At 32.1% G+C, this 27,938-nt stretch overlaps 1 protein-coding gene across 1 annotated transcript; it reads left to right on the top strand.

The window, feature by feature from the left end:
* Positions 1 to 19: 19 nt before the first annotated feature.
* LOC127724203 (organic cation transporter protein-like) lies at positions 20 to 27,904 on the top strand. Its single transcript, XM_052231102.1, has 10 exons — positions 20 to 336; positions 6,886 to 7,117; positions 9,217 to 9,320; positions 10,649 to 10,803; positions 14,198 to 14,366; positions 15,693 to 15,902; positions 18,468 to 18,694; positions 21,740 to 21,921; positions 23,223 to 23,374; positions 27,614 to 27,904. The coding sequence occupies exons 1-10, from the start codon at positions 194 to 196 to the stop codon at positions 27,699 to 27,701; spliced, it is 1,662 nt and encodes a 553-aa protein (XP_052087062.1). The 5' UTR covers positions 20 to 193; the 3' UTR covers positions 27,702 to 27,904.
* The last annotated feature ends 34 nt before the right edge of the window (positions 27,905 to 27,938 follow it).

The following is a 27,938-nucleotide window of genomic DNA, read 5'->3' as shown; positions in this document are numbered from 1 at the left end:
TTAAAACTGGGTCAAACATTTTAATCATGATCAGTATCTTCTTAACCCGTCTTTACACATGTACATGTACTAAGGTTGCAAGTACTGTACGCACAGTGTAAAATCCGTCCGAAGAATATCTGCAATTAAAATTTTACAAAATTTGATGATATTCATCAATTTTGTCAAATTTTTATAGAATTAATTTTTCAAAATGAAATTCGATGACATTTTGTTTAAGCTTGGAGAATTTGGCTTTTACCAAAAACGTTTATATGTTTTACTTTGCATGCCTGCAATTCTTGTTGGATCTTTTATGATGAATTTAGTGTTTGTAATGAAGACACCAGAGCACAGGTAAGTTAATTGTAATAAATGCAGGAATATTTTATAACTTGACTGCAAATTCGTAATAATTATTTTCATCTGACCACTTGGCGCAGATCCTTGGGATTCCTCGATCCTATTAATGCCATCGAGTGCTGCGTTGCAAATTTTTTTGTTGGGTTGTTATGTAAAAAAAATGATGTTTTTTTCCGATTTTAGAGATTCTTTGCCGAGTGCATCCCGCTGCAAACAATTATCATAAAAAAATGTTGGCTCTATTCTACAGGTAGACATAAATAATAATTATTGCATGTATTTAATGAAATTTATGATAATTATCCTGATATTTATCTGTAATTCTCTTACAGAAAATGTTTATTTACAATGTTTGTATCATAATGTAGCTTCGCGCACAAGTCAATTAAATATTAAACAGGCAGTGTCTAAAACTCTAATAATCTGACCACCCACCGTGTAACTATACAAATGTATACAAACAAATTAAAACCTAAAAAAACAAACAATCACAGTTATTTAGTAAAGTCAGTAAAAATTATTTTTCCGTTCAGAGATTATTCATCTATTTATATTTAAGACATTGTTATCCAAATTGCGCAAATCAATTATTCAATATGCTGCACTTAGTCTATAATTTGCATTTTTACAATTTTTCATCGAAGACAGCACATCTATAAGAATGTATATGACTTAGTTGGTTCGATGTGCGCGTTTTTGGGTCATTATCAAAAAACATGCAAATTTCGATGAAGTAATATTTGGAAAAACGATGTCATTGTTTAAAACATTTAAATGTGTCCCTCTATTCTATAGTATGGTAGCAACTATTTTCAGAAATATGCAATGGGAAAAATGAAGGGTTCCTTCAATTTTAACAATTTTAGGTCATCCTTTGATAGAATCGTGTCAATGGTGTTACCAATTTAAAACATGCATTTAGGTACTAAATATTATTGTTAAACATCAAACAACTGTTCCAATTTGCTGTTAAGGTTTACATTACTACTTATTGACATTATTTCTCTAGCTATACATTCTTTTTAAACATAAATTTCAGAATACATTGTCGTAAAAAAGTTGGCTGTCCTAATTATGGCTGTTGTAAATACTAAAAAATACACTTAAATTGAATATATGTACAATGTATAAGATGAAATGATAAGAATATGCTTAATCCTTCGTATACAACCTAAAAACGCTTTCATTTATGAATAAAAATTAAAAAGTATCGCATTTTTATATAGTAACACCACTGACTCTTCAGTAACTCCAATGACACAAAAGTATCACCATTGACAACACATTTCAAATTTTACTTTTATTAAGTACTGAACACAAAACAGAGAACACTGAGCAAAAGAAAAAGAAGAAAAAATAATTCTTAGGCTTAAAAATCTCAAATTATATAACATAATATCAATAACTAAAAATGTCAGTAGTGTTACTAAATAGTGTCATTGGTGTTACCAGCATACACCAGTTTTTGAAAACTTTGTATATGTAATACATGATATTGTTAAAACATTGTTAAATAAGTATAGTTTGTAATAAATAATATGATGTTTCGCCTGTTAAACATGAAAGAAACACCAAAAAATGCTGATTGTCATAATATATTCAGTGGTGTTACTAAGCTGGTCAATGGTGTTATTTTATTAAAATGGTCTCACCATTGACAGTAACACCATTGATTTTCAGGTGTATTTTAAGGTTTAGTTACAAAATAAGGGCTCCATTCCCCTATTTTATATGGTGTTCCTGGTGCATGTTTCTATGTACAATCTATATATTTCATAATTCAAAGTTCAGGAATTTAAAAAAAAAAAATTTATAAGGGTACACCATGGACACTATTTTCAATTACGATATAGCTTGTACTTACTTTTAATATTTTTTTACTAAATTTTCAACATAAATGTTTGTTTTCTTTTGCATAAAATGTTTACAGGTAACATTGCTAAGGGAGAAACTATTGTAAATGCTGAAATATTGAGAAAGATAACTCTTACCCTACCAATGTGTCTTTTGGTTACACCATTGACTTAAAAAATGAGACTTTTCCTTTTGGTTAAATTTTTTATTATAAAACCAACATACACCTTCCAAATCATTAAAAAAATGTTTGTATGTATCAAATGCAATAAAAAGTGATAATTTCTAATAACAAACGATATGAATAATAGCCCTATTTCAGGTCTGAAGGGATTTATAGTAAAAAATAACAGTTGATTCTGGCTATATCCAAGGGTTTGAGAAAAAATTAAGAATGTTTTTCATTTCATACTGTAAACTGTGTATAGTGTATCACAAAACATTCATATCTTTCATATGCAATAGTTATTTTGATACATTTTGATATAGTTTCATGTCTTTCGACTTGAAAAGACCAAATAACATAGTTTTGCATGTTTTTTTGATAATGACCCTTTTGCAATGAACGTAATAGTTTCAAAAAAAATACAAGTACTAAAGCACTTTTACAACACGGATTATACATATCGTAAATTGGTTTCAAAATTTATTACTTTATAACATTTATTTTTGAATAAGCAGAAATTTGATATACAGTGGAATTTTTGCATTTTACGATGCTTAAACTAGGTATTATTTATAACGCTAACAAGTTTGAATATTGAAGAACTTGTTTTTTTATCATCAAGTTCATGCAGTAAGTGCTGTGAGCTAGCAGCTTTTATATATGTAACTGTGGACATTCATTGATATGGTATTGTTTATTGTTGTTTTTCGTCAAGGCTGACAAAAACCAGTATTGAACAGGCCAGCAGTAAATACCGGTAAATACTGGCAAATATTGGTCAATTGAAATTTTGAAAGGACATTACTATAAAACAAAATCACTCTTTATCTGATCAATTCTTTATCTGATCAATTGCTGGGAAAATCGACAGATAGGCACAGGACAGAAACTCACTTAATTATGGGCTTAGTTACTACAATGTACTAGGACAAAAAGTCAAAATTGATAAGTAAACAAGTGTTTCAATATATAAGGGTACATCCTTGAAATGTTGCCTTTTTATAAGATAAGTCAATAGTACAGTTTATGAAATTGTTCACAAACAGGGCGACATGAAGATTTATCAAATACCAATTATTAAAAAAGATATATTTCTTAGCACCATGAAGCCTGTCAATAACAACAGACTATCACAGTATGTTTTCTTAACAGTAATTTCATCATTATAAAAATTTTGAGAATTGTTGTTGAAAAAAAAACATTGTTTATACAGAATAGTTTAAAAACACAAAAACGGTCTTAAAGATTTTTTTTCTCAAAACTAAATTGTGATTTTCTGACCTGTCACATTTTGTTATAATTCAATGGCCGATATCTATTTGCGCCAAAAAATAAAATCATAGGTTTTATTTGCGCCAATTGTATCAATTTATTTATTTTTTGCTATATAAAATATCTTCCAAATTATTGACTTCCCTACTCCTTTTTCTGGACTTGGGACCGGCATTTTATCGACTGGCCAAGTTTTAATATTAATTTAAAAAATATGCTGAAGTAAAACGTTCACTCATATATACACAGTTAAAACTGTATTTGTCTCTGTTCAACATCAAACCAAATGCTAGTAGTTGTAACTTAAAATAGAAATATACTCCTTTCTGGTCACTTCTCCTCTCACTAGTTATTGGTACATTTTTAGAGCCAAGTTTTCTTATTCCGAGTCGTGTCTACTTCTCGCGATCGGAGCTTCTGAGCCACCACTTTGGATTTAAATGTATGTCGTGGCCTAAACCTTTGAGTATATATAAAAACACAAACATTGAAAGATATGAAGCATACACTTGTTCGTTGTAATGAGAGGGGAATACGATAACACGATAGGTTAATTATAGTACATACAACATGTTTAATATAGGTAAAAAGATTTACAGGTAAATGTGGCGCAATTTGATTCCATTTAATACCATCAGAAAAAATGGAGAGTGGCGCAATTGATACTTTTTTAAAACTGTAATTGGCGCAAATTGATACTGGCCTATTCAATGATTGTTATTTGTGAAAATATGAAAGTGTTTAAGTCATTAGCAGACATTTTTTAATGTTCTCTTTTCTTAAATTTTTTGAAACTCTACTTGAACACATGACGGACAGTGATGATTAGAATAAAATATTAGTGAAAAAGATTTCAAAAAAATCCGCAGTCGTAAAAGTATCAATCCTTTTTACTTTTTTTCAAAATATTATAAAAAATAAACTCATCATAGATACCAGGTTTAAAATTTTGTACGCCAGACGCGCGTTTCGTCTACAAAAGACTCATCAGTGAGGCTCGAATCAAAAAAATTAAAAAGGCAAAATAAAGTACGAAGTTGAAGAGCATTGAGGACACAAAATACAGAATAAATCAAGAGCAATCCTTTGAAAATATTTTTATTATTAAGATCGCTTAAATAAATAAATGCGTTCAAAATTGTGCATATTTGTCAAATGATATTTTCGAAAACTTGCACCGGATAAAAGCAATACACATTACTAATCTATACCGGTGAGGTTCAGTTTTTAGTTATTTTTATGTGATCGATATGATATTTTTCAGCTGCTACTGGTACATGCATTTCATTTACAAATAAAATGGGTTTTACGATGTCAGCGAAATTATTACAATTATCAATAAAATTATTGGAAATTATTTCTTTTAACATCAAACATTTCATACGAAAGCCTATTAGGGTCACAAAAAAATTCCATTTATCGCGTAATTACGAGATAAATATCTCGTAATTATGAGAAAACTATCGCGTAATTACGCAATGATTATCTCGTAATTACGAGATAGTTTTGTTGTAATAAAGCGATAATTATCTCGTAATTACGCGATAGTTTTCTCGTAATTACGCGATAATTATCTCGTAATTTTTTTGTGTGACCCTAATAGGCTTTCGTAATTTCAAGTATTAAAATATGTTTCGAATATTTTTAAATATCAACGTATACAGGTGCCATTTGGATCAATAGTTGTAACTAATTATTCAAATACGCGTTTGTTCACTCTACATTCAGAAAAGACAAAAAATCGCCGTGCATAAGAATTTTTAAGGTCCAATTTTTATTATTAGATTAAATTTTAAATTATCTCGAAGACAAAAATAGTCCAATATTGAAGGTTCTTTGTAACCGTTGTACCTACTTTGAAAATTGTTGACTATTCTGATAATCGAATATATCCCCTTCAAAATTAAAGATATAGATATTTGTTTAAATTGTTCAGGTTAGTGTGTCAATGTCAGAGTTGAGTAATGAGCGTCTAAATAAATAGATACATAGGCATTTAGGGAAATAAGGTTGATATACGTGACACGTGGTCCCATTAGATACGTAGTAACAACAAGTTACGGTCACCCCACCATACATTTGGATCAATTCTAGTGTAAACAGAATACAGACTTGGTCAGCTTGTTAGCTTCCCAATTCAACCTTGTGTCCACAATATTAACTTAATCGAGAGAGTACCGTAACTCCCAATAAACTTCTCTGTAAAGGGTTACATTTTATGCAGTTACATTTTGCATAAATTAATATCACTACAAAAAAATATAACGATCGTTTATAATAGGTAATAGTCGAATTTTATCAGGTAAACGTATTTCAATTGATCGCAGGTAAATTATATCCTTTTTAACGATTTTTGTTTGTTACTACCGTATACCTTTTTTGTTATGCGACAGTTGTCGCATACAGAGCAGGATATGTTTGCACTTCCAGAACACTGTTGGTATTTCATATCCAGCATTTATTTATATCATTTAGAAAGCAGACAAGTTTAGGAACTGTGTCCTTCTTATTTGTAGTGTTTTCTTCATAAAATTACTCATAATTATTGTAATTGTTATACATTTGTACTATTAATAATTATAATAAATATTCTGTTATTGTTCCATTACTGTGTCTTTTTATCACTAGTTATTACAATTTTAAGTTTACATCAGATTTAAATAATCAAAACGACCGTACAAAATGTAGCGTGAAATAAATTTCGTATGTTTAATGTAAATCTGTGTCTCTAAACTGTACACTGAGGTAAATCTAATATGTAAATGTGTGATCATTTGTTATTTGTACAGCCCTGAATTACATGTTATTGATATTAATTTAATTTTGGATGTAACATGTCTTCTGATTGGCTGAAAGTGTTTTGTCTATCAGCTTATAGACATAATTTTGTCATGTGACCGTGACGTCACCAACGTTTTTTTTCAAAATTTACTCTTTAAAAATGGAATTTAGAATTAAATTATAAGGAATGAATGTAATATTTTTTCTGTCTATTCGAAATATACTAACAAATGTGGTGCAAACTTTTAAATAACCCGCTACGCGGGTTTTTTAGTGTGCACCACATTTTTGGTGTTATTTCTTCATAGACAGAAAAAATATTACAGTCATTCCTAAATAAATGTTCTTTGTAATGCATGTGAATATGTTAATAAAAAATAAAATGAGTGTGATTTACAAAATTGATTAATATTTTGTGGGTTTTATTTCAATACCAAATTTCATTTATCTTTTGATTCATTTTTTGACAGATGCAGATTACCTCAGCTGGAAAATGATACGTACGAAATCACAAGTGACTACCAGAGACATCTTGTCAACATTACGATTCCGGATTCGGAAGATGAAGCCATAGAATATGATCGATGTCATTATTATATATATCCTTATGGCGAAAGCCCATCCAAGCAGAACGCAACAAAAGTCATGTGTACTGAATGGGTATACGACAAATCAGTGATAACAAAATCATTTGCATCAGAGGTAATAAAACCGAAAGATTATTATATTTGGTACCTCTCTTGAGTTTTGCAGAATTCCCGAAGGTATGAAAAACAACATCAAACAGATCGTAAAACAAGGAAATATTTAAATTTCTTTCTAATGAAACAATTGTCCAATATGTCAAGAATGACAGTTTTTAGTTCTTTATTATGCTCCACCTAGGGGCATTATGTTTTTCGGTCTGTGCGCCCGTTCGTTCGTCCGTCCGTCTGTCCCGCTTCAGGTTAAAGTTTTTGGTTAAAGTTTTTGGTCAAGGTAGTTTTTGATGAAGTTGAAGTCCAATCAACTTGAAACTTAGTACACATGTTTCCTATGATATGATCTTTCTAATTTTAATGCCAAATTACAGAGTTTGGACCCCAATTTCACGGTCCACTGAACATAGAAATTGACAGTGCCCGCTTCAGGTTAAAGTTTTTGGTCACGGGAGTTTTTGATGAAGTTGTGAAGTCCAATCAACTTGAAACTCAGTACACATGTTTCCTATGATATGATCTTTCTAATTTTAATGCCAAATTAGAGTTTTGACCCCAATTTCACGGTCCAATGAACATAGAAAATGATAGTGCCAGTTGGGCATCCGTGTACACATTCTTGTTTAAGATTATATTTATATGAGTAAAAGGTGTGGGGAATCAATGTTGATCAGCTGACAGCAACCGATCGAACTAAAAATAAATTAAAAGATATGGAGATGAAGTAAAGGAATCTGGTGTATTAATTAAAGAACCGTTATGCATAAATTCCGTGGAGAAAACACTGTTAAACATGGTAATTACTTTCAATAATAAAACAATTACTATTCACACTAATGTGTGTCCACACTTGAAATTCAAGAAAGAACAGAATAAACTTTGATGTTGTTCTACATTTAACATCAGCGAGATCTTTATTATGGAACAAAAGATCATGCCTTATTGCAAGTCCAAAACATAGATGAAGAGTAATATAAACAATACAGACTATAAAGGGCAAATAAATGTAACAAACACTATTAACCAACTAATTTTCGCAAGCGATTTATTTTCGCGACTTTCGCGAGTAGAAAAATAACGCGAATATAAATCGTCGCAAATATGTAAAACTTGAATACTTCCTTATTTATCTGCATCAAGTAAATTTGAGAATCGCGAAATTAAATCGCCGCGAAATGGACGAAAAAGGGCTAAATGCGAAATAAACTATCCGCGAAAATAAGTTAGTTTCCAGTACTGTGTCATAATTTGCCCGAAAATCTCATTCTGAAATACGGATTTTCATAGTTTTTTTTTTTCTATTTTCTTTTTTTTTTTAATTTAATCTGTTAGTTGGACTCCTCGTTAAACTTTATAGAAGATATAGTAAATTAAATGATTAAATATATTCTTCATTGTTAACTTGCGACAGCTTTACGAATATTTTCCAATTAGATAGAAAACGGATAGACAACGTTTTCACAATATATTTGATAAACCATTTTAGTTTAATTCAATTCAATTAAGTTATTCTTTTGCCTTTGTAAATTTATATTGTTCCATCAGCTGGAATCAAACTTAAGCCGATTAGACATAAACGTCACCAAAGGCTATACTGTGTCGACAATGTCCAGTGCCTTATAGATTTCTTCCACGAAGGCATTACCAGCCCAGTAATCCTCAATATTCTTCAACTTCAAACTTTATTTTTGCCTTTTACATTTTTGATTCGAGTATCACTGATTTTGTCGACGAAACGCGCGTTTTGATTATGAAATGACAAGCCTGGTATCTTTAATGAGTGTTTTAGACCACTTGGTGATTAAAGCTACATAGAACAGCCAAATGATGTAAAAACTACATTTTTACACTTGTAAATTTATATTTTAAAATTTTGTATTGCATAATTTAAACATGCACTTTTTCGAAAGATCTTTCGTTGTGAATAATAGAAATGTCCATAAATGGCCTTTTGCTTATAGTTGAAGGCCGTACGGTGACCTATAGTTGCTAACTTCTACGTATTCTTGTTTTTGGTGGAAAGTTGGCTCATTGACAATATGCCACATATGTTTTTAATATGTCAAGCCTAAAAATGTTTATATATTCTATTTGTATTTTTAGATGCATTTGGTATGTCAAGATACGTTATTGACGTCACACGCTCAGATGATATTTTATTTTGGTGTTTTGGTTGGAGATTTGCTATTTGGAATTCTGGCAGACACGTGAGAACATTAATTATGACTCTTAGTTCAAGGTCAAGGTCAAGATATAGTGCTTATTGCTTTAAAAGAAAAGGCGATAGGAAAAAAGGAAGGGGATGCATATGAGACGAAACATTCATCAAATAACATATATTGAAAAGTCGCATTTTCCATCTTTACTATGAACAAATGATTTTGCGTATGACCTGTCACAAGGCTGGCTCTTTGTCAAACATTATAGAAATTAAGAAAAACAACAAAAGTACACTTTAAAAAGGGGAAACTAATTAGATAATTGGAACCTTAGTTTTAGTTTGCTTCATTGTTGTTTGCTTAATGTCCAGTGGTAGATATTACATGCATATTCAAGAACAAACAAACAAAAAACAAGTTTCTGCAAAGTGTGACGACCGAGTTTTCAGCAGAAAATTTGGTTCTGTAACGTAGTTACCGTGGCCATTTACCTCACGTTCCATTACCGACCTGATCTTGCGGCTTGTTTTTTTTTCTACATACTTCAGGCAAAATGTACATACCTTCCGAGTTAAGGGATCGGGAAAGCAGACCCATATTTCTATATACCAGGGTATTAAAGTATATATCATAAAGATTTTTTATCATAGTGCCTCTTAAAACCTATCTAAGATTTCCAACATCAGTTATAACAGTAGATAAAAGCAAATCGATTATTTAGTTGATCTGAAACAAATTAAGGTTAATCTGTACCGTGTAAGCGATTTTTAGAACTGATGAGAAGTCACTTCCTGTTTGACGATACTTTTGAGCATGCCTGATAACAAGTGGGGGTATATTTGCACGACATCGCGTGCAAATGTTTGCTTTTATATAAACTACGACACTGTGCCAGTATATGTTACATGTACACACAACTGACACAAGTACACAAAATATGATCAATTTACCACGAGAAATCACGTAACAGATGCTTTTATATACATAGTCCCGTGATCTGACAAACCTCAAACTATTTTGGATGGCGAAATGCGATGACGAATTTGCTTTAAACTTTAAAAAATAGCATTAATCTTAATTTCATTTGCTTTAACTTTCTTGTGTCTTGTTTTTTCTTAATAAAATTTGGCGTAGATTCCCGATAAACATTATTAAAAACATGCATGCCTTTACTCGGTTTTATGTATTTTTACGCGCGCGCGATAGCAAGTGCCCAGTTCTAATTGTATTTTCATCAACAGCTTTATAAAAGATTTAAAATCAAAATATTGTTCAGAAGAAACAACCTTCTAACGTAATGTGTTAACTTGTCTAATGAAACAAACAACAGTTTATATTTCATTATTATATCAGCTTTTTAAAATTTATAATTGTAGATTTGGAAGAAAAAAATCTCTGTACTTAGCAATAATTATATTGATTGGTTCTGCATTTGGTGTGTGTTGGTCGTCTAGCTATGTTACATTCGTTATACTGGAGTTCATCATTGGAGCCGCCAACCATGGAGCTTTCATGATATGCTGCGTACTTGGTGGGTAAATCTTTCTTTGATCTAAAACTACAGGTTTTTGTTTAATAGAGAAAATGAATAAAATCATAGTTTTATGTAAAAAGTATTAAAAATGAAGACAAACAAAAAAACGCAGAAATATTCTCATCTAATAATGTCGTTCGATTTCAGTGCAACCTGATTGAAATACAGGTTCTGTGTCCTCACTTTGCTCACAAGAATCTCACAACGTTCTGTTCAACTTTTTGTTCTGGTTATTTTAACTAGAGCCAATTAAATGTCTGCCTTCAAATTTTTGAAGGTGTGTATTACTACGACAAAACCGCAGGATTCCGAAAGGTTTGTACGCTTGGTACATGTATAATTTTTATTAATGTTAACACAGAAACTGGTTTATGTAAAAATGCAATGAAGTTGAAAAAATATATTTTAGAATAGTAAAAAGTATGAGAACTCAATCTTTGTATAAGTTTGAATGATTTTGTATTAATTCGAAATAAAGAAATTGCACAGCTGCAACTTACAATAGATGTTTATGCTCTAACGGCAGACATTATATAAATAACACGTAGTTGAGAGGGTCATTGGCGGATCCAGAACTTTTTATAAGGAGGGGGATGGGCGGACTGACTACCATAAGAGTGGCCGCTACAGTCATGCTTCAGTGATTCCCTACATAATCAACTAAATTTTTCCCACAAAAGGGGGCCCCCTGGATCCGCCAATGAGCGTGAAAGAACATACCCGAGAAAACATTGTCAACTGCGGCGAAGCCAAGGTTGACAATGTCTTTTCGAGGGGTTACAATCTGCTCTATCACTCATATCTTAACAAAGTAAATTGTCTCCCTCGTATTAACCAATCAAAATCTGGCATTTTGACATGAAGTATAATATTATTATATTGGCAAATACTCTATTACCCTTCATGGAGACATTTGCTCAAGTATGCGCTTTAATAAATACGGATGATTGTGGTATGTACAAGACGCCATAGTTTATAACTTTGAATTTAAAATTTAATAGACAGTAATAACAGAACATTCAGTATAATAAATTAAATAACACATATCTGAGAGGGTGATAGAGCAGATTGTTACCCCTCGAAAAGACATTAATTGTCAACCTTGGCTTCGCCTCAGTTGACAATGTTTTCTCGGGGTAACAATCGCTCTATCACCCTCTCAGCTATGTGTTATTTATATATTGATTAATGAGATTGAATTAGTTATGTCGTTGACCGCTGAATAAATAAAACATTTTATGTGTGATAAAATTAGGGGAAACCACAATGTGTTTATGTCGTATTACAGACTACCGAATGATCAATGTATCCTATACTTATATTATTTAGTATTTTTGTTTTAAGAATGCATAAAATGTTTTGCTTTATTTGGATATGGATCATGATATGCTGCGTACTTGGTGGGTAAATCTTTCTTTGATCTAAAACTACAGGTTTTTGTTTAATAGAGAAAATGAATAAAATCATAGTTTTATGTAAAAAGTATTAAAAATGAAGACAATAAAAAAAAACGCAGAAATATTCTCATCTAATAATGTCGTTCGATTTCAGTGCAACCTGATTGAAATACAGGTTCTGTGTCCTCACTTTGCTCACAAGAATCTCACAACGCTCTGTTCAACTTTTTGTTCTGGTTATTTTAACTAGAGCCAATTAAATGTCTGCCTTCAAATTTTTGAAGGTGTGTATTACTACGACAAAACCGCAGGATTCCGAAAGGTTTGTACGCTTGGTACATGTATAATTTTTATTAACGTTAACACAGAAACTGGTTTATGTAAAAATGCAATGAAGTTGAAAAAATATATTTTAGAATAGTAAAAAGTATGGGAACTCAATCTTTGTATAAGTTTGAATGATTTTGTATTAATTCGAAATAAAGAAATTGCACAGCTGCAACTTACAATAGATGTTTATGCTCTAACGGCAGACATTATATAAATAACACATAGTTGAGAGGATCAGTGGCGGATCCAGAACTTTTTATAAGGAGGGGGGAGGGGCGGACTGACTGCCATAAGAGTGGCCGCTACAGTCATGCTTCAGTGATTCCCTACATAATCAACTAAATTTTTCCCACAAAAGGGGGCCCCTTGGATCCGCCAATGAGCGTGAAAGAACATACCCGAGAAAACATTGTCAACTGCGGCGAAGCCAAGGTTGACAATGTCTTTTCGAGGGGTTACAATCTGCTCTATCACTCATATCTTAACAAAGTAAATTGTCTCCCTCGTATTAACCAATCAAAATCTGGCATTTTGACATGAAGTATAATATTATTATATTTGCAAATACTCTATTACCCTTCATGGAGAAAAAGAAATAGAGGTCAAATACCATGAAGGGCAGATTGTTACCCCTCGAAAAGACATTAATTGTCAACCTTGGCTTCGCCTCATTTGACAATGTTTTCTCGGGGTAACAATCGCTCTATCACCCTCTCAGCTATGTGTTATTTATATATTGATTAATGAGATTGAATTAGTTATGTCGTTGACCGCTGAATAAATAAAACATTTTACGTGTGATAAAATTAGGGGAACCACATAGTGTTTATGTCGTATTACAGACTACCGAATGATCAATGTATCCTATACTTATATTATTTAGTATTTTTGTTTTAAGAATGCATAAAATGTTTCGCTTTATTTGGATATGGATCCAGACGTTTTGGGTACCAAATGATAATAAATTAGTAAGTCAATGACAAAGCAACCAAACAACACAATACAACAAAAGACATCTTGAGATGTCTATTAAAATATTGAAAAGAAACTTTAACAGAAATGAATTATCTTCAATTATGCCACTAAACGTCGTTGCAAACAAATGTGGTATGGTAAATTTGCACAGCCTTTCAAACTTTTGATTAAAGAACATGAATTTATGTTGCTCGTGTTTTCAAAGAAAACGTGTACTAGAGAATTTATAAACACTGCAAAGCGGTAATACTCTTTGGAAATAATAATCAAAGCAGAACTCTTCGGCACAATAATCTCTACAAAACTCTAAGGCAAAATAATCACGGCAGAACTCTTTTGCTAAAATAAAACATACAAAAAACTTGCAACTTATCAAGGCGCAGAAAAATATTTTGTTCTTGTATGTTAGTACTGTACACAAATTTCAATGACACAATTTTCGAGACATTGCGTGACACACAGTAGAAAATGATCAGCAGTTGTGTACAAAAATATGAGATATTATTAGATGTAAGTATTTTTTTTTTAATTTGAAGACTTGAAAATTACGTTACCCTCATTGGTATTAATGTTTCACTATTTGATACATGTATACTGTGTTTAAAAAAAATCTAGATACCATCATGTATTGTGATGGTAGACCATGGTTGATACATTGTAGTTACATATACCTCGATGTTTGTCAACAGGCTTAGAAATGGTAGGACCGTCAAAGAGGAACTGGGCTGGGATTGTCATACACATGTTCTTTGCAGTAGGACTTGTTTACCTGGCTGGAATGGGATACTTTCTCAGGGATTGGCAACATGTGGGATTGTCCATTGCAGCTCCATGCGTATTGTTTCTTTGTTATTGGTGGTATGTTAAACTATATTTGTACATACTAGTATATGAAATAAGGAAAAGTGGAATGATTGCTAATGATGCATACTTTCCTTGCTCCTAAAGAAAAAAAGGAGTTTGCAGCGCTCATTTGACTTTTATGTACAACTCTCGGTTCAGATAGAAAACCATTTCACAGGAAAACCAAGGCCCACAACTCTGAAAAGGAATAGATAGACCCATTTCAACTTTTAATTGTAGCACAGTTGACAGATTAAACTATACCTTTTCTAATAAATTTTACATTTTCCTTTTCATTAACATTGGAATTCAGTTGAGGTTTAAGTTCTAAACGAGGAGAGATAGTATATAACTAATATATTTAGTTGTTTATTTTTTTCTTTCTACTGGTGTAAAAAGTAAAATACAAAAAATAACAAACTCCAAAGAAAATTCAAAACGGAAAGACCCTTATCAAATGGCAAAATCAAAAGTTCAAGCACATCAAATGAATGGAAAACAACTGTCATATTCCTGACTTAATGTAATGTTCTTTCTATCTATGAAATGTTCTTTCTATCTGTGGATTCTTGTCTATCTCTTTCCATCCTATTGTTATTTGTCGTTCTTAAAATGATGGTTTGACTTTACCATTTGGTATATTCTTTTATCTCAAATGTACAATTGTTAAATAACCGGAAGTATACATCACATTCTAAAATATCTTTGCTCTATAATCTTTATCACCACAAGGTTTCATATTTTTACTCCTAGTTGATATTTTACATTGTCAATATGAGGAAACCCTTATTTCCGGTACATATCAGTTGTATTTTTAGACTAGTTAATAATTCGTATATCAGATACAACTTGTGCAAGTTTAAGCCATATTCTGACAATATTTTAGAATTATTGTTTAAGAGAGAACATATTGCGTAGGAAGTGAACAAGTAACGGTTATTATACGTTGTTAATATATGCTGAATTTAAATTTGAATCATATTCCTTCTTCAAAATTTAACTATTAGAAAAAAAAAACACATGAATTAGCTTGCAGCAGAAAACTGAAACTGTTCTGAAGATAATAGTATTTATAAGAATTGTTAAAATTAATTTAGTTATAATTATCTGCATTATAAAGGAGAACTGATATGCTTGCGTATATTATGCATTATACATGTTATGTGTTTTGAAAAAATAAAATAAATATAAAAAAAAAAAAAATTGAATTATCCAGCCACCCATGTTAGATCTCATGCTTACATTTTTATGGTTTTGGGATGATATCTTGAATGATAAGCAAAATGTATGCAATGATTCCTGTATACATTTTTTATCTTACAAATAAATGTCTATTCAAAGGATTATACCAGAATCCCCAAGATGGCTGATTAGTAGGGGTAGACCTGAAGAAGCAGTAAAGATTTTAAAGAAAGTAGCATTAACAAATAAAGCAAATGTGCCAGAAAAATTACTAAGGATTCAGGATGAACCCGACCATCATGGAAATTTATGGCATCTTTTTTCATCCAAGGTGCTCTTTGTTAGAACAATGATTATTTTTCTAAATTGGTAAGTTCTTTGTGTAATTTGAACGCTATTATCCTTGTTACGATGGAATGAAAACACTTTCATCACGGTTCTAGTAATGAAATTGATTATACGACTAACAATAACATGAATAGGAAATCAAAAGAATCACTGTGAAAACTCGGGGAGGGGGCGACAGTCTTAGAGTGAAGAACTTAAAATCTCGACTGGGAAAATGTTTTCGCAGCCAGTTTTCCGTGTTCGGTCTTTGCTAGCAAAGTTGTGAAACGCTTTCCTGTACGAGGAGACTATATTGTTTCAGGATCAAAAATTTGCATTCCGGGTAAAATTTTCAAAAGCGAAAACCAAAACGTTACGATTGCCGAACAACGGCCTACTTTATGGATATCTACTTAGCAACCACAATCCTGTATATTTCTAACTGCAAATAAGAACCAGCTTTTCTTACACATGCTCGCCACGTTTTGTATGCACACGACATGGTCTACGTGTTTTCTTCAGTTATAGGTTGAACCTATTTCCTATTTTCTATTTACATCAAATACCTTCGATCTGTATTGCCCCATTGACACTTTTCAGAATTTATGTAAAATTGAATATCTAAACCGGTCAAAAACATTCATCAAGTGAATAAAAAAACAGAAAAAGTATGAAATAGAAGTTTGAGTTCCAAAGAAATAACATTGATTCTTTTTGAATATGATTTTCCACCTTATTAACATACAAGTTAGATATTGCAAATGAATTTATTTAAATAAAGTTTGTTAACAACTTTTCCATTACACGAAATTTCGTTAATATATTTCGTTCGTATTGTGATTGATTGATTGCTGTTTGGTTCACGTCCTATGGCAAATAGTTCATCCATGCTCAGGACGAGAACAAATTAACAAAAAAAATCAATATATAGGTAGGTCCTGCGTGGGTGGGAGATTTGGAATGCCACTGGAAAATTAGGCTATTAGAGGGGGGGGGGGGGCTAGGATGAAAAATGTTGTCCTGTCCTGCCTTTTTATTTTTCAGTCTATTCGGTCCTGACTTTTTTTTACATAAACTGTCATCCTGCCTTTTTTTGCCAAATTGCTCATCCTGCCTATTATTTTACTCAAAACTCCTGTCCTGCCTTTTTTTCAAATTTCATCCTAGCTCCCCCCCCCCCCCCCCCCCCCCATAAAATTAAAATGGTAGCTCCCTAATATATGACCAAAGGGAAGTTAAGATAATAGCCAAAACCATATAAGGTCAACTTTGTATAAGGGAGATATAACCTTAGTTACTTAATCATTTCTAATATATCTATGGGTAATTTATAGATAAACCATGTCAGTGGAGAATCACTGACTACAGGGCAAATGCTATCGTAAGGGCTAACAGACCACCACTAGCGGATCGACCCCGTACAAGTAATTAAAATTTAACACTATTTTATAAATTTTGTTCGTCTGAAGCGCTATTCTGGATTTAACTTCACCAGGAACACTCAAGATAAAAAATAAAACAGTTAAAGATGTCGATGCCAATTTGTTTCATCATTAAATTCAATTGTAGATTTTTTTCTCGTCAGTGGTGTTGAAACCAAACATTAGATATCTGAAAATATCGATCGTTGGAGAGGAACAAATGTTAAATAACAAACAACTAGCTTGGCCAATTATTACTAACGCACCTCAAAGTAAGGAAAACAGCTATGACACATCTTTTCTGTGATATAAGACATGCTGCTACTTCAAATTTTATAATGCAGAGGATCATAGAATAAAAATTTAAAAACTATAAATATAAATTGTTTGCAAAAACACTGAATAGTGATTTTTTTTTCAATTTGAGAAGTGTATCACAAAATGCTCTTCAGGGGTCGTTATATTCTGGAAATTTATCGCGTATGGTACATTGAAAACCGAACCACACATGTGAAAATATCCCAGCTTCTAAGAAAAAAAATCGTTTTATATATTCATATGTACGATATGAACACATATAATTGATAGCATAGGGTTATTGCACTTATATTGAGGACTTTTTTTTTGCAGTATATCATATTTCAGGAGCTTGCAAGTGCAGTATGATATACTGCGAGGGACAACTTTCCTCAATACATGTACTAGTATATATTAAATAATCTTTTTATGATATAGAACCAAATATTTCAGTACGTCCAATTCTTACAACTCTGATGCTTGCAGTTCATTTCCGTCATCTTGTTTAACTTTCGACTGTCTGCGTTCAAACTAATAAATAAGCCTTTTATAATGTAGAACCAAATATTTCAGTAACATTTATGAAAATTCGTTCAAGTCTTACAGCTCTCATGCCAGCAGTCCATTTCCGTCATCTTATTTACCTCTCGTCTGCCTGCGTGCAAATGTTTAACCTCGGGACGTCTCTAGTTAGAATGCAATATCGGACAAGATGCAAGATTTTTAACTCATTTGAAATACTCACTTTTAAAGTATTTTTTTAAAGCCAGACCAGTAAAAATATTTACAAATATTGCATCTTTTATTTCACAAAGATATCTATAGTATGACAATCATTTTCTAACGTGCATGTGAAATATAAAGTTAACCGACTCTTCTCTCTTTCCAGGGCAGTTGTAAGTCTGATGTATTATGGCGTCACTATGAATGTTGGAAATATGGGAGGAGATTTTTATCTGAACTTTTTCTTACTAGCATTAATAGAATTTCCTGCATATAGTATATGTATATACCTGGTTGATAAGATAGGAAGGAAGAAACTGCATTGCGGGTGTATGTTATTAGGCGGGTTTGCTTGTGCTTCAACTATTTTTACAGTTTTATTTGGAGGGAAATGTAAGTACTTCAGTTTTCTTTTTATTTCATACAAAGTTTTAAGTTCATACATTAGGTAAATATTATCAACATGCATGTATATTCACATTTAAAACAGGTTGATTTGTTTACGAGTACCACTCGAGAAATGAACTTTGAAAGTCCGCATATTGTGATATTAAGATAAAGAGTTGTACATATTTGATAAAAAAAAAACAGATAGTGTAAAAAAAGCTTTTCAAACACAGTTTTTTGACTGAAGAAGAATTAAAATATTTTTTTTTATTAGTTGTTATTGGCTTTGAACTAGATGTCAGTAATTGCGAGTACTCTCAGACCTGTACATAGTAATAATTAGTTACTTATTATAAAAGGTTACCATTTCAACACTGTAATTAAATCTTTGAATATTGATAGTTTAGTCTTAGATAGATGATTCCTTTATTAGTTGTTATTGGCTTTGAAATGGCTGCCAGTAACTGCGAGTACTCTCAGATCTGTGTCCTTTTTGTTGTTAGGGATGAGGGATGGATAAATACCCTGCCACGTCCGGTCTGTGTTTATGTTTGATGTTTATCTGCTTTGTATCGATCTGATTAGTTAATATAAAAAGAAGATGTGGTATGATTGCCAATGAGACAACTCTTCACAAGAGACCAAATGACACAGAAATTAACAACTATAGGTCACCGTACTTTTTCAACTGATATTTATAGTTTTTTCTTAGTTGTGCTGTTACACCACTGTCCAAGGTAAGGGGGAGGGTTGAGCGCTTACAAACATGTTTACCGCCGCCACATTCTTTATGTGCCTGTCCCAAGTCAGTAGCCTGTAGTTCAGTTGTTGTCGTTGGTTCATGTCTGTCATACTTGTTTTTCGTTAATTGTTTTGTTATAAATTAGGCCGTTAGTTTTCTCAGTTGATTTGTGTCATATTTTTTATGTCGGGCACTTTTATTGCCGACTATACGGTATGGGTTTTTTTCATTGTTGAAGGCCGTGCAGTTGCTTATAATTGCTTACATCCACTTTATTTGAATTTTGGTGGATAGTTGTCTCATTGGCAATTATACCTCATCTCCTTATTTTTTATAACAGTTGCTAACATCTACGTCATTTAGTCTCTGGTACATAGTTTGGCAATCATACCACATCTCCTTTTGTATATACCATAACCTATACTCGTTACTAGCAGGCGATTTCTCCAATTTTGAAAGCAATATGGGACTTGTCAATGTTTTGTAAATGGAATATAGTTTGATCTTATTGCGATCTTAAATGTGGATCTGATTTGTTTTCTTTAAAGTACCATCAAAATTAGTCAGCTCTAAGAATTTTTTGAAATTGTTGTAGATAAATGAATATTTATAATAATTATACTTATATAAAGATTTCTGTACAATACTGAGTCCACATGTAATTTTATTTTATTTTTTTTTTGTTGTTGTTAAAAAAAAGTTAATTTGCGCTCCTTTACGCTTTGAAAAGACTTTTATCCCCCAATCAATCTTTACATTATGTCAACCATAAGAACGAATTTGAATAAAGAAAAACATTTGAAGCTAAAAAATGTTAGTAATTGACCACTTAAAAATATATGTTGTGCTTTAATAGGTCAGTTTTCATACATTTTTGTATGTCAATTACAAGAAATACAAATGGTCGAAAATAGATATAAAGAAGACTATAAAAAAAAATTAAAAGTCGGAAAAAAATATTCAGTTAAAAAAAATGACTGAAAAACAAGGGCCCTTTTTAGCGTTATTTTTGGAAGTCTATTTAGCTTGCTGTTCGGTGTGAGCCAAGGCTCCATGTTGAAGGCCGTACCTTTACCTATAATGGTTTACTTTTATAAATTGTTACTTGGATGGAGAGTTGTCTCATTGGCACTCATACCACATCTTCCTATATCTATATATCCCCTCATTACATCATAGCTTGAATTACTGCTTTCTAGCTTACTATATGAATAGTCTTGTAAATACGCCGAAGAAACTTGACGTAAATTTTTCACTACAGCTTAACATTTTATCTCTAACCTCGAAATCAGTAAAAACAACACTTGTGGTGTTGAGGTTAACGAAATGCATGTTGAATTTACATTAAACAAATCATTCAGTTTGTAATACGCTACGTTTTGACGTAGACTTAAGGGCATACGATACAGTTTTTATCCAACCGCGAATTTTTTTACGAAAATTTGCATACAAGCTATTTTTCACCTAGTCAATTGAAATATGTAATAAAACATATACCTTCAAGTGCTACTTTTAGACATAAATGTGATAGAAATTTTAGACATTTACTCAAAATTTCGATTTCTTGGATATTTCTATTCTTTCGACAGAATTACCTAACTTGTTTTTGTTTTAAAAGATAAACACAAGCAGATTTTTGTAAAAGCGTTTGGAATATCTTCTTTGCATTAATATTCTTAGGAAATCATTCATTTTCATTAAATGTTCATATTTTTTTTTTAAACAGGAGTTTTTTGCTGTAAATATTATCATCGGTGATTTATTCATAAAAGTTTGTACAATTAATCTTCATACATAATCAAGTAAAATGTCATTTTTAAAATGAGGGGTCCATGTACACGTCTCCAATTTCATGACTAAAATCAGTCGAAAAATGCATATTTTCCCGATATGTCACAGTTTGACGTCGCGAAAAATATCCTTTATTGTACCTCAGCTTGCCCAGTGCCCATTTTACTTCAAATGAGGTCATCATGTAAATTGAATGATGAAGAAGTATAACGGTTTACTGACGATGTTTTAGCCGCTGTTGACAGGTTTGTTCGGAGACCTGACTTTTGAAAACAATATTGGTCATTTTCTACTTTTAGTGCGTAAGATTGACTGAACTGATCAGTATTTCGATGACAACGAGATTTACAAACGCGACAAATAAACAAACGATCATTCATATATCGTAGGTGACACAATGTCTTAGTATACGATACAATTGCATTATTTCGCTCATAAATATTTACTATAACATTTCGCTCTATGTAACCCTGAATTACATTCATACACAAATTATCTGTATTTTATCATTACAACAGCTTTAGAGCCACTCACCTTGACATTAGCTATTATTGGAAAGTTAGGCGCTAGTGGAGCTTTTTGTGTGATATATGTCTTCTCAGCTGAGTTGTACCCTACGGTTGTGAGAAATGCTGGAATGGGAGCCAGTTCGTGTATAGCACGTATTGGTGGAATGTTAGCTCCATATGTAGCCAAATCTGTAAGTATGAGTTAAAAGATAGTGTCGAAATATAATTGATTATATGCAAAGAAAAAAAAAATATAAAATCATATTAGTTTTACTAAGAAAAATTACCGGGTACATTTATTGAGCGCCTCCTTGTATTTCTAGTTCTATAGATTAGGGCAACAATAGTTTATCCTATGTTCAAATCTCATTAATTATAATAAAGGTTGCAAATAAAAACTGAGGGAATCACATGAACTCCAAAAGGGGCGATACATGGTGCGTTGACAGGACGAATTGAGGCGACAGTAGTTTACGGATGTTCAAATCTCGTAAACCGATTAAACGTTTCTAGCTATGTATGAATCACCCACCATGAGAATTAACAATCGGTCAAAATGTCACAATCACAAATAGGACACAATCTGTAAAATTCCAGATTAGACGATTATTCTTGTATCTACGGATATAAGACTGCAAACACATGACGCTAGTGAGTTGTGACGCTACATATCGAATCGGTCAATTCATTCCTGAAGTGATCGAAAAATTAATGTAATGAAGATTTCAGTCGTTCTTCTTCAAAACTATTTTGGAGTGTAAATTAATGCCGCAATGGTTTATGAATGTACAAATCATTTAATCGATTAGGCAGTGACAAATCCAAGTAACAAACACAAACGGAGTTAATCGTGTAAACTCCAAAAGAGGCGAGACCGGATTCGTCTACGGAGTAAGCGTTTCCTGGTATATAAAAATAAGGCGATGTGGTATGATTGCCTAGGAGACAACTATCCGCCAAAGTTCAAATGAAGTGAATGGAAGTAATCATAGGCAACCATACGGAATGAGAAAAATCCATACCGTATAGTCGTCTATAAAAAGCCCCGACATGAAAAATGTATGAGAATGCATGCATCACCCGCCATGCCAATTCATACTCAGTCAAAATGTAAAACGTGTGTTTCTGAAGAAAAAAAACTATGTCAGATACACTTGAATATTAAAATAATGAAATCAATAAGCCCTAAATAGAACATGTTATACGTGGTCTAAGGTATACCTTGAGCTGATGCTGAGGGCTAATTCAATTCTTTGGAACAGAAAAAGATATTTCTCTTTTTTCATTCTATATTCTGTTTGAAGTACATGTAAAATATAACAGATTTATTCAATAGAACAAATGAATAGTCCATGGATAAGGTTTTTATTTCAATTTGTTATCATAATAAAAATCATTTCAGTTTAATTATAACTATGTTATTGTTGTTATAACTATTATCTATTTAATTGATTTTTGTGTTAAATGAAATTTTCTACAAATATTTATATAGGGAGAATTAGTTGATGGAAAGTTCGGAAAAGCATTACCATTAGTAATATTTGGGGCAGCTTCAGTATTTGCTGGTTTGATGTGTCTTTTACTACCCGAGACCTTGAACCAAAGACTTCCAGAAACAATAGAGGATGGCAACAGATTTGGCAGGTACAATTATTTCATACGTGCCAACTTTTCAAATCTCCGTGGGGGATTTTAAGAGGAAGAGGACCAAATGCTCCTCTTATATTGCCATAAGTATTCTTAATCTACTACTATATTGTTTGAATGATTATATATGTGCTTAAATACCCTTTAGCTCATTTGAATGCCTCTTTCGAGGAGTTCAGTTTATATAATAAAGAATTAAAAATCCAGGTCAACACCTCTCATTGGGGATATCCCCCATAAATCAGGATAGTTGTCAGGTCTGCTATTGGCGCATAAAATTGCGAAATTACCTAGGCAAAAACATATAAATGTATGATGTACAACATTTTGTAAATGCGTATCGAACTATTAACAAAGAGAGACTTCTGAAATTATGAATTCAATAAACCGTCATTTTTGAAATCCATTGAGAAGCGTAAGTTTTATTGAATATGTTTTCAAAACATTTGGCATTCTTATTGTTACCAACTGCTTCTTTAAGCCGACATTTTTACTTTACTCGTAGAAGGTTTGATTCTTGCATGGAGTTCTATAGCAGAATGAGCGTACAAAACCTAGAACTATCCTTGAACTTATAAAAATCGCTTTATAGATGACGTTTATTCTCTGACTAATTTTCGAAGTGTGGATTAATTTTGATTGTATATATCCGTTGAGACTAGGAATAATGGATACATGTATATAAGATACAGCTAGGATTGTTATAATATCCAACCACTAGACATGGACACTGGGGACAGTTTGATAATAAAAAAAATAAAAGGATATATGGGGAATACTTCAATGAATAATACAGATAATGACAGAAAGTAAACCAACTTAGACTAAGGGGTCAACATGAGGTCTTTTAATTATATGGCTAGTTCTTAACAAGTATCTTGATGTGGACCGTAATAAACTTATTGTTTAAGAATATTAAACAACTACATTTTCTTGCCCAGTATCACAATATTTGTTAAATTTCCTTCCACTTTAGATTGTACAACGTGTTCCTACTTTCCCTTACTTGTACAAGTCTTCCGATCACATGTGTAGCGTTATCGACAGCCAGCAATGACTTCCGTTCAAATCAGTGTTTGGGTTCGTCTTGCATTTGCATTTGATAATAATATGCAGTATGTTTGCCAATGAGACAACTATCAAACAGAGTCCAAATGAAGCTGACTAAGTTTAATCAATCATTTGTCACCGTACGGCTTTTAACAATGAGCAAACCCATACCGTATAATCAGCTAAAAAATTCCCAAACTTGACAATGTGATAGTAACAATTAAACGAAATGACAATAAACGAAAACAAATATGACAGACAGTGACTAAAGTCAACCACTGAATTACAGGCTCCTGAATTGGGACATGCACAGATAAAATGTGACGGAATAAAACATGTTTATGGGCGCTGTGAGCCAGTGTTGTAATAGCACAACTAACTACAAACTGTAAAAATCAATGGGAAATGCTTTTGCTCGCTAGATTTGCACTAAGCATAAAGACAAATAATAACATAAAGACGTAAGACACAAATAGATAACAAAAGAGTATTTGGAGTTTTGAAAAGCTCAATCAAAGCCAATAGCAACTAATAAATAAATAGTGTTCTTCGAGACTGCGTAACTGTATATAAATCATACAATGTGTACATAATATTAAGGAGCATGTGTTTTCTTCCAGGGTTTCCTTTATATAGGTTAGATTTTTTTTCAGGAATTGTAATGATCAGTGAATTAATCATTGTAAACGGAAGTCATCTTATTGAATAATGTTACCGACCGCTTTCATAATTTCTTTAACATATGAATGTTACAATTGGCATCGGCACAATGTTTTAGTTATTTTTCAGTTAAGTTTTTTTCAGATAAACGGGAGATAATTCAATTTTAATTATGTTCAATTATCCTTATAAATACATAATATATATGCCTAATTGGTACGGTACGTAAAAAAGTGTGACTTATGTTGAAAGTCTGGACAAGTAAACTCATCATAGATACAATGATTAAAATTTTATACGCCAGGTGCGCGTTTTGTTTACTGTTTAGTCCATTTTTTATGCCCCCGCAACTAAAAGTATGGGGGCATATTGTTTTACCCCTGTCCGTCCGTCCCATTATGGGTATATAGTTATTCTACATAACTCCTCGTACAGTTTGAATGCTAGGAAGTTTTCACTTTGCTGGCTGTTTGTACATACATTTAAAGTGTGCATGTGGGCATGGTTTTGATTTTTATCAATATTTGCTCTTTTGGGAGATAGTTGAATTTTGTCATTTTTGTAGTATAAGAGGTGCATAACGTTATAGTTATTCCGCATTACTCCTCCTACAGTTTGAATGCTATGAGGTTTTCACTTTGCTGGCTGTTTGTACATATATTGAAGGTGTGCGTGTGGTCAGGGTTTTAATTTTATCAATATTTGGTCTTTTGGATGATAGTTGAACTTTTTTGGAGTATATACTTGCATAAGAGGTGCACAGCGTATCCGGCTACAGTGAACCATAGACCTATGTGCTCCCGTGCCTAACTTTCTGTATTTTAAATTAACACTTTGCATCTGCGGGGGTATCATTTGTGTCTCCCAGACACAATATTATCTCAAAGAAAGTCCTACATTGACTTTGTTATAATACAGTTACTTCAGAGTGGAGTGCGGGGGCATCATTTTGTCTAGTTTGATAATATACTTTTGGCGTGGCTCGGTATTTATACATCCCGTCATTGTGTTATTGTGCTAAGGTAATTTTTGTAATCTTGTTTTTCGTTTTTGCTTATATACTTTGTCTATAGCTTGCCTATTTGTTATTTTGTTTTTCTTTGTTGAAATGTTGAAATATTTATTTGTTTTATAGTGATTAAGATTATAACACAATGTTGACTGCTGTACCCCAATTTTTGACATTTTTTACCTATTATGTTTGTTCGTTTTGCTCACACATTGTTGTCAATATAATGGAATTATATGCGACTGTCATACATGTGAGAGATTTAGCCAGCTATAAAACCAGGTTTAATCCACCATTTTCTACATAAGGAAATGCCTGTACCAAGTGATGAATATGACAGCTATTTTCCATTCGTTTGATGTGTTTGAGCTTTTGATTTTGCCATTTGATGAAATACTTTTCGTTTTGAATTTCCCTTGGAGTTCGGTATTTTTGTTATTTCACTTTTTCGTCTACTAAAGACTCATCAGTGACGCTCGAATCAAGAAAGTTCAAAAGGTCAAACAAAGAACGAAGTTGAAGAGGATTCAGGACCCAAAATTTCGAAAGGTTTTGTCAAATACACCTAAGGTAATCTGTTCCTTGGTTAGAAAATCCTTAGTATTTCGAAAAATTCAAGTTTTGTAAACAGTCAGTTTATAATTATGACCATATTAATGATAATTCGCGTCATCACAGATGTGGTAACTACTAGGCTGGTTATACCCTCGTTGAGAAACCTCGATTCCTTGATATCTACTTACAACAATTATCGTACCAATTAGTCATGATTTGTCTCTGCCCCCGAGTCTTGAATCTTTCAAGGCTCAGCTCTGTCATTAATTTAAATGACATGTTTTAATTGCACTTGTATATATATTAATTGCACCCACTTTTGTTTATTAAATTTCAAAAATAATTCAAGCGCTTACTCCAAAAATGTGGCAGAATAGGCAACCAGTGACCGCTTACCAGAAGAAGAACACTAACGAGGTGCATAGGCCGCGGATATTTAAAAGGACTTGTCGCAGAGTTAATTTCATTACTTGGTACTCAGGATTATATTCAAAATGATAGAATCCGATATATTGTGAGAGTGCTCGGTTAAACTTTATTTTTTTGTTTTCACTTTTATCACGATCAGTGGTATAACAGACGACACAAAATGTAAACAACTACGGACAAAATTAGTTTTAAGCTCGGCTCTGAGTTTGATTAAAAGAATTATGGTACTGTGTGTGAAGATTTGCCCCTGTAAAATCCCGAATTGACAGTGGCAAGTCTATTCAAACAGAGTATTGTTACTATTATTCAAATCCAATCCAGGTAAAATTTCAAACTAAACATCGGAACTATATCGACCATGTGTTCATTGACGAAATTATATGAAATAAACAAATTACAGAATATAATTGGTAAAAAAATCAAACAAACTCATTGTTTTATCATAATTTGCCAGACAATCTATTATAATGAATTATTTCGTTACACAACAGTATCGAGTATAGCATTAACATTTATTTTTTATATTCTTTCAGAGGAAATGAATACAATGATTCAACAACTATTGTAGAAAAGTATACAAAACAAAAGGAGAAACATTTTGTATCATCTGAGTCCTTGTAAACCTAGAACTATGCCGGAAATTGGTTCATCTGTAGCCGTTTTCTTACTATTTTCAGTCTTGTGAAATGTAAAAGCAGGAAAACGAATCCGGAAATGTTGCGTATTTGTGAAGATAGACTGCAACTATTATATAATAAATAATAGTTTAAATGGGAAAGGTCGTTCTCCCTAGATCTTAGTCCATTTAAAAGTTTTCAAACAGATTGAATTTTGGGAAAATTGTTTTATCAATTCAAC

The sequence above is a fragment of the Mytilus californianus genome, unplaced genomic scaffold (assembly GCF_021869535.1).
Source record: "Mytilus californianus isolate M0D057914Y unplaced genomic scaffold, xbMytCali1.0.p SCAF_14, whole genome shotgun sequence".
Lineage (NCBI taxonomy): Eukaryota > Metazoa > Mollusca > Bivalvia > Mytilida > Mytilidae > Mytilus > Mytilus californianus.
This window is presented reverse-complemented; position numbering and strand designations above follow the sequence as displayed.

What these genes read in the sequence shown, in the direction of transcription:
- LOC127724203 (XM_052231102.1), top strand. Translation starts at nt 194, where the DNA reads ATGAAATTCGATGACATTTTGTTTAAGCTTGGAGAATTTGGCTTTTAC. An exon ending in ATGATTATTTTTCTAAATTG is followed by an intron (nt 15,903 to 18,467) that starts GTAAGTTCTTTG and finishes CTCTCTTTCCAG; the next exon opens with GGCAGTTGTAAGTCTGATGT. An exon ending in GATGGCAACAGATTTGGCAG is followed by an intron (nt 23,375 to 27,613) that starts GTACAATTATTT and finishes ATATTCTTTCAG; the next exon opens with AGGAAATGAATACAATGATT.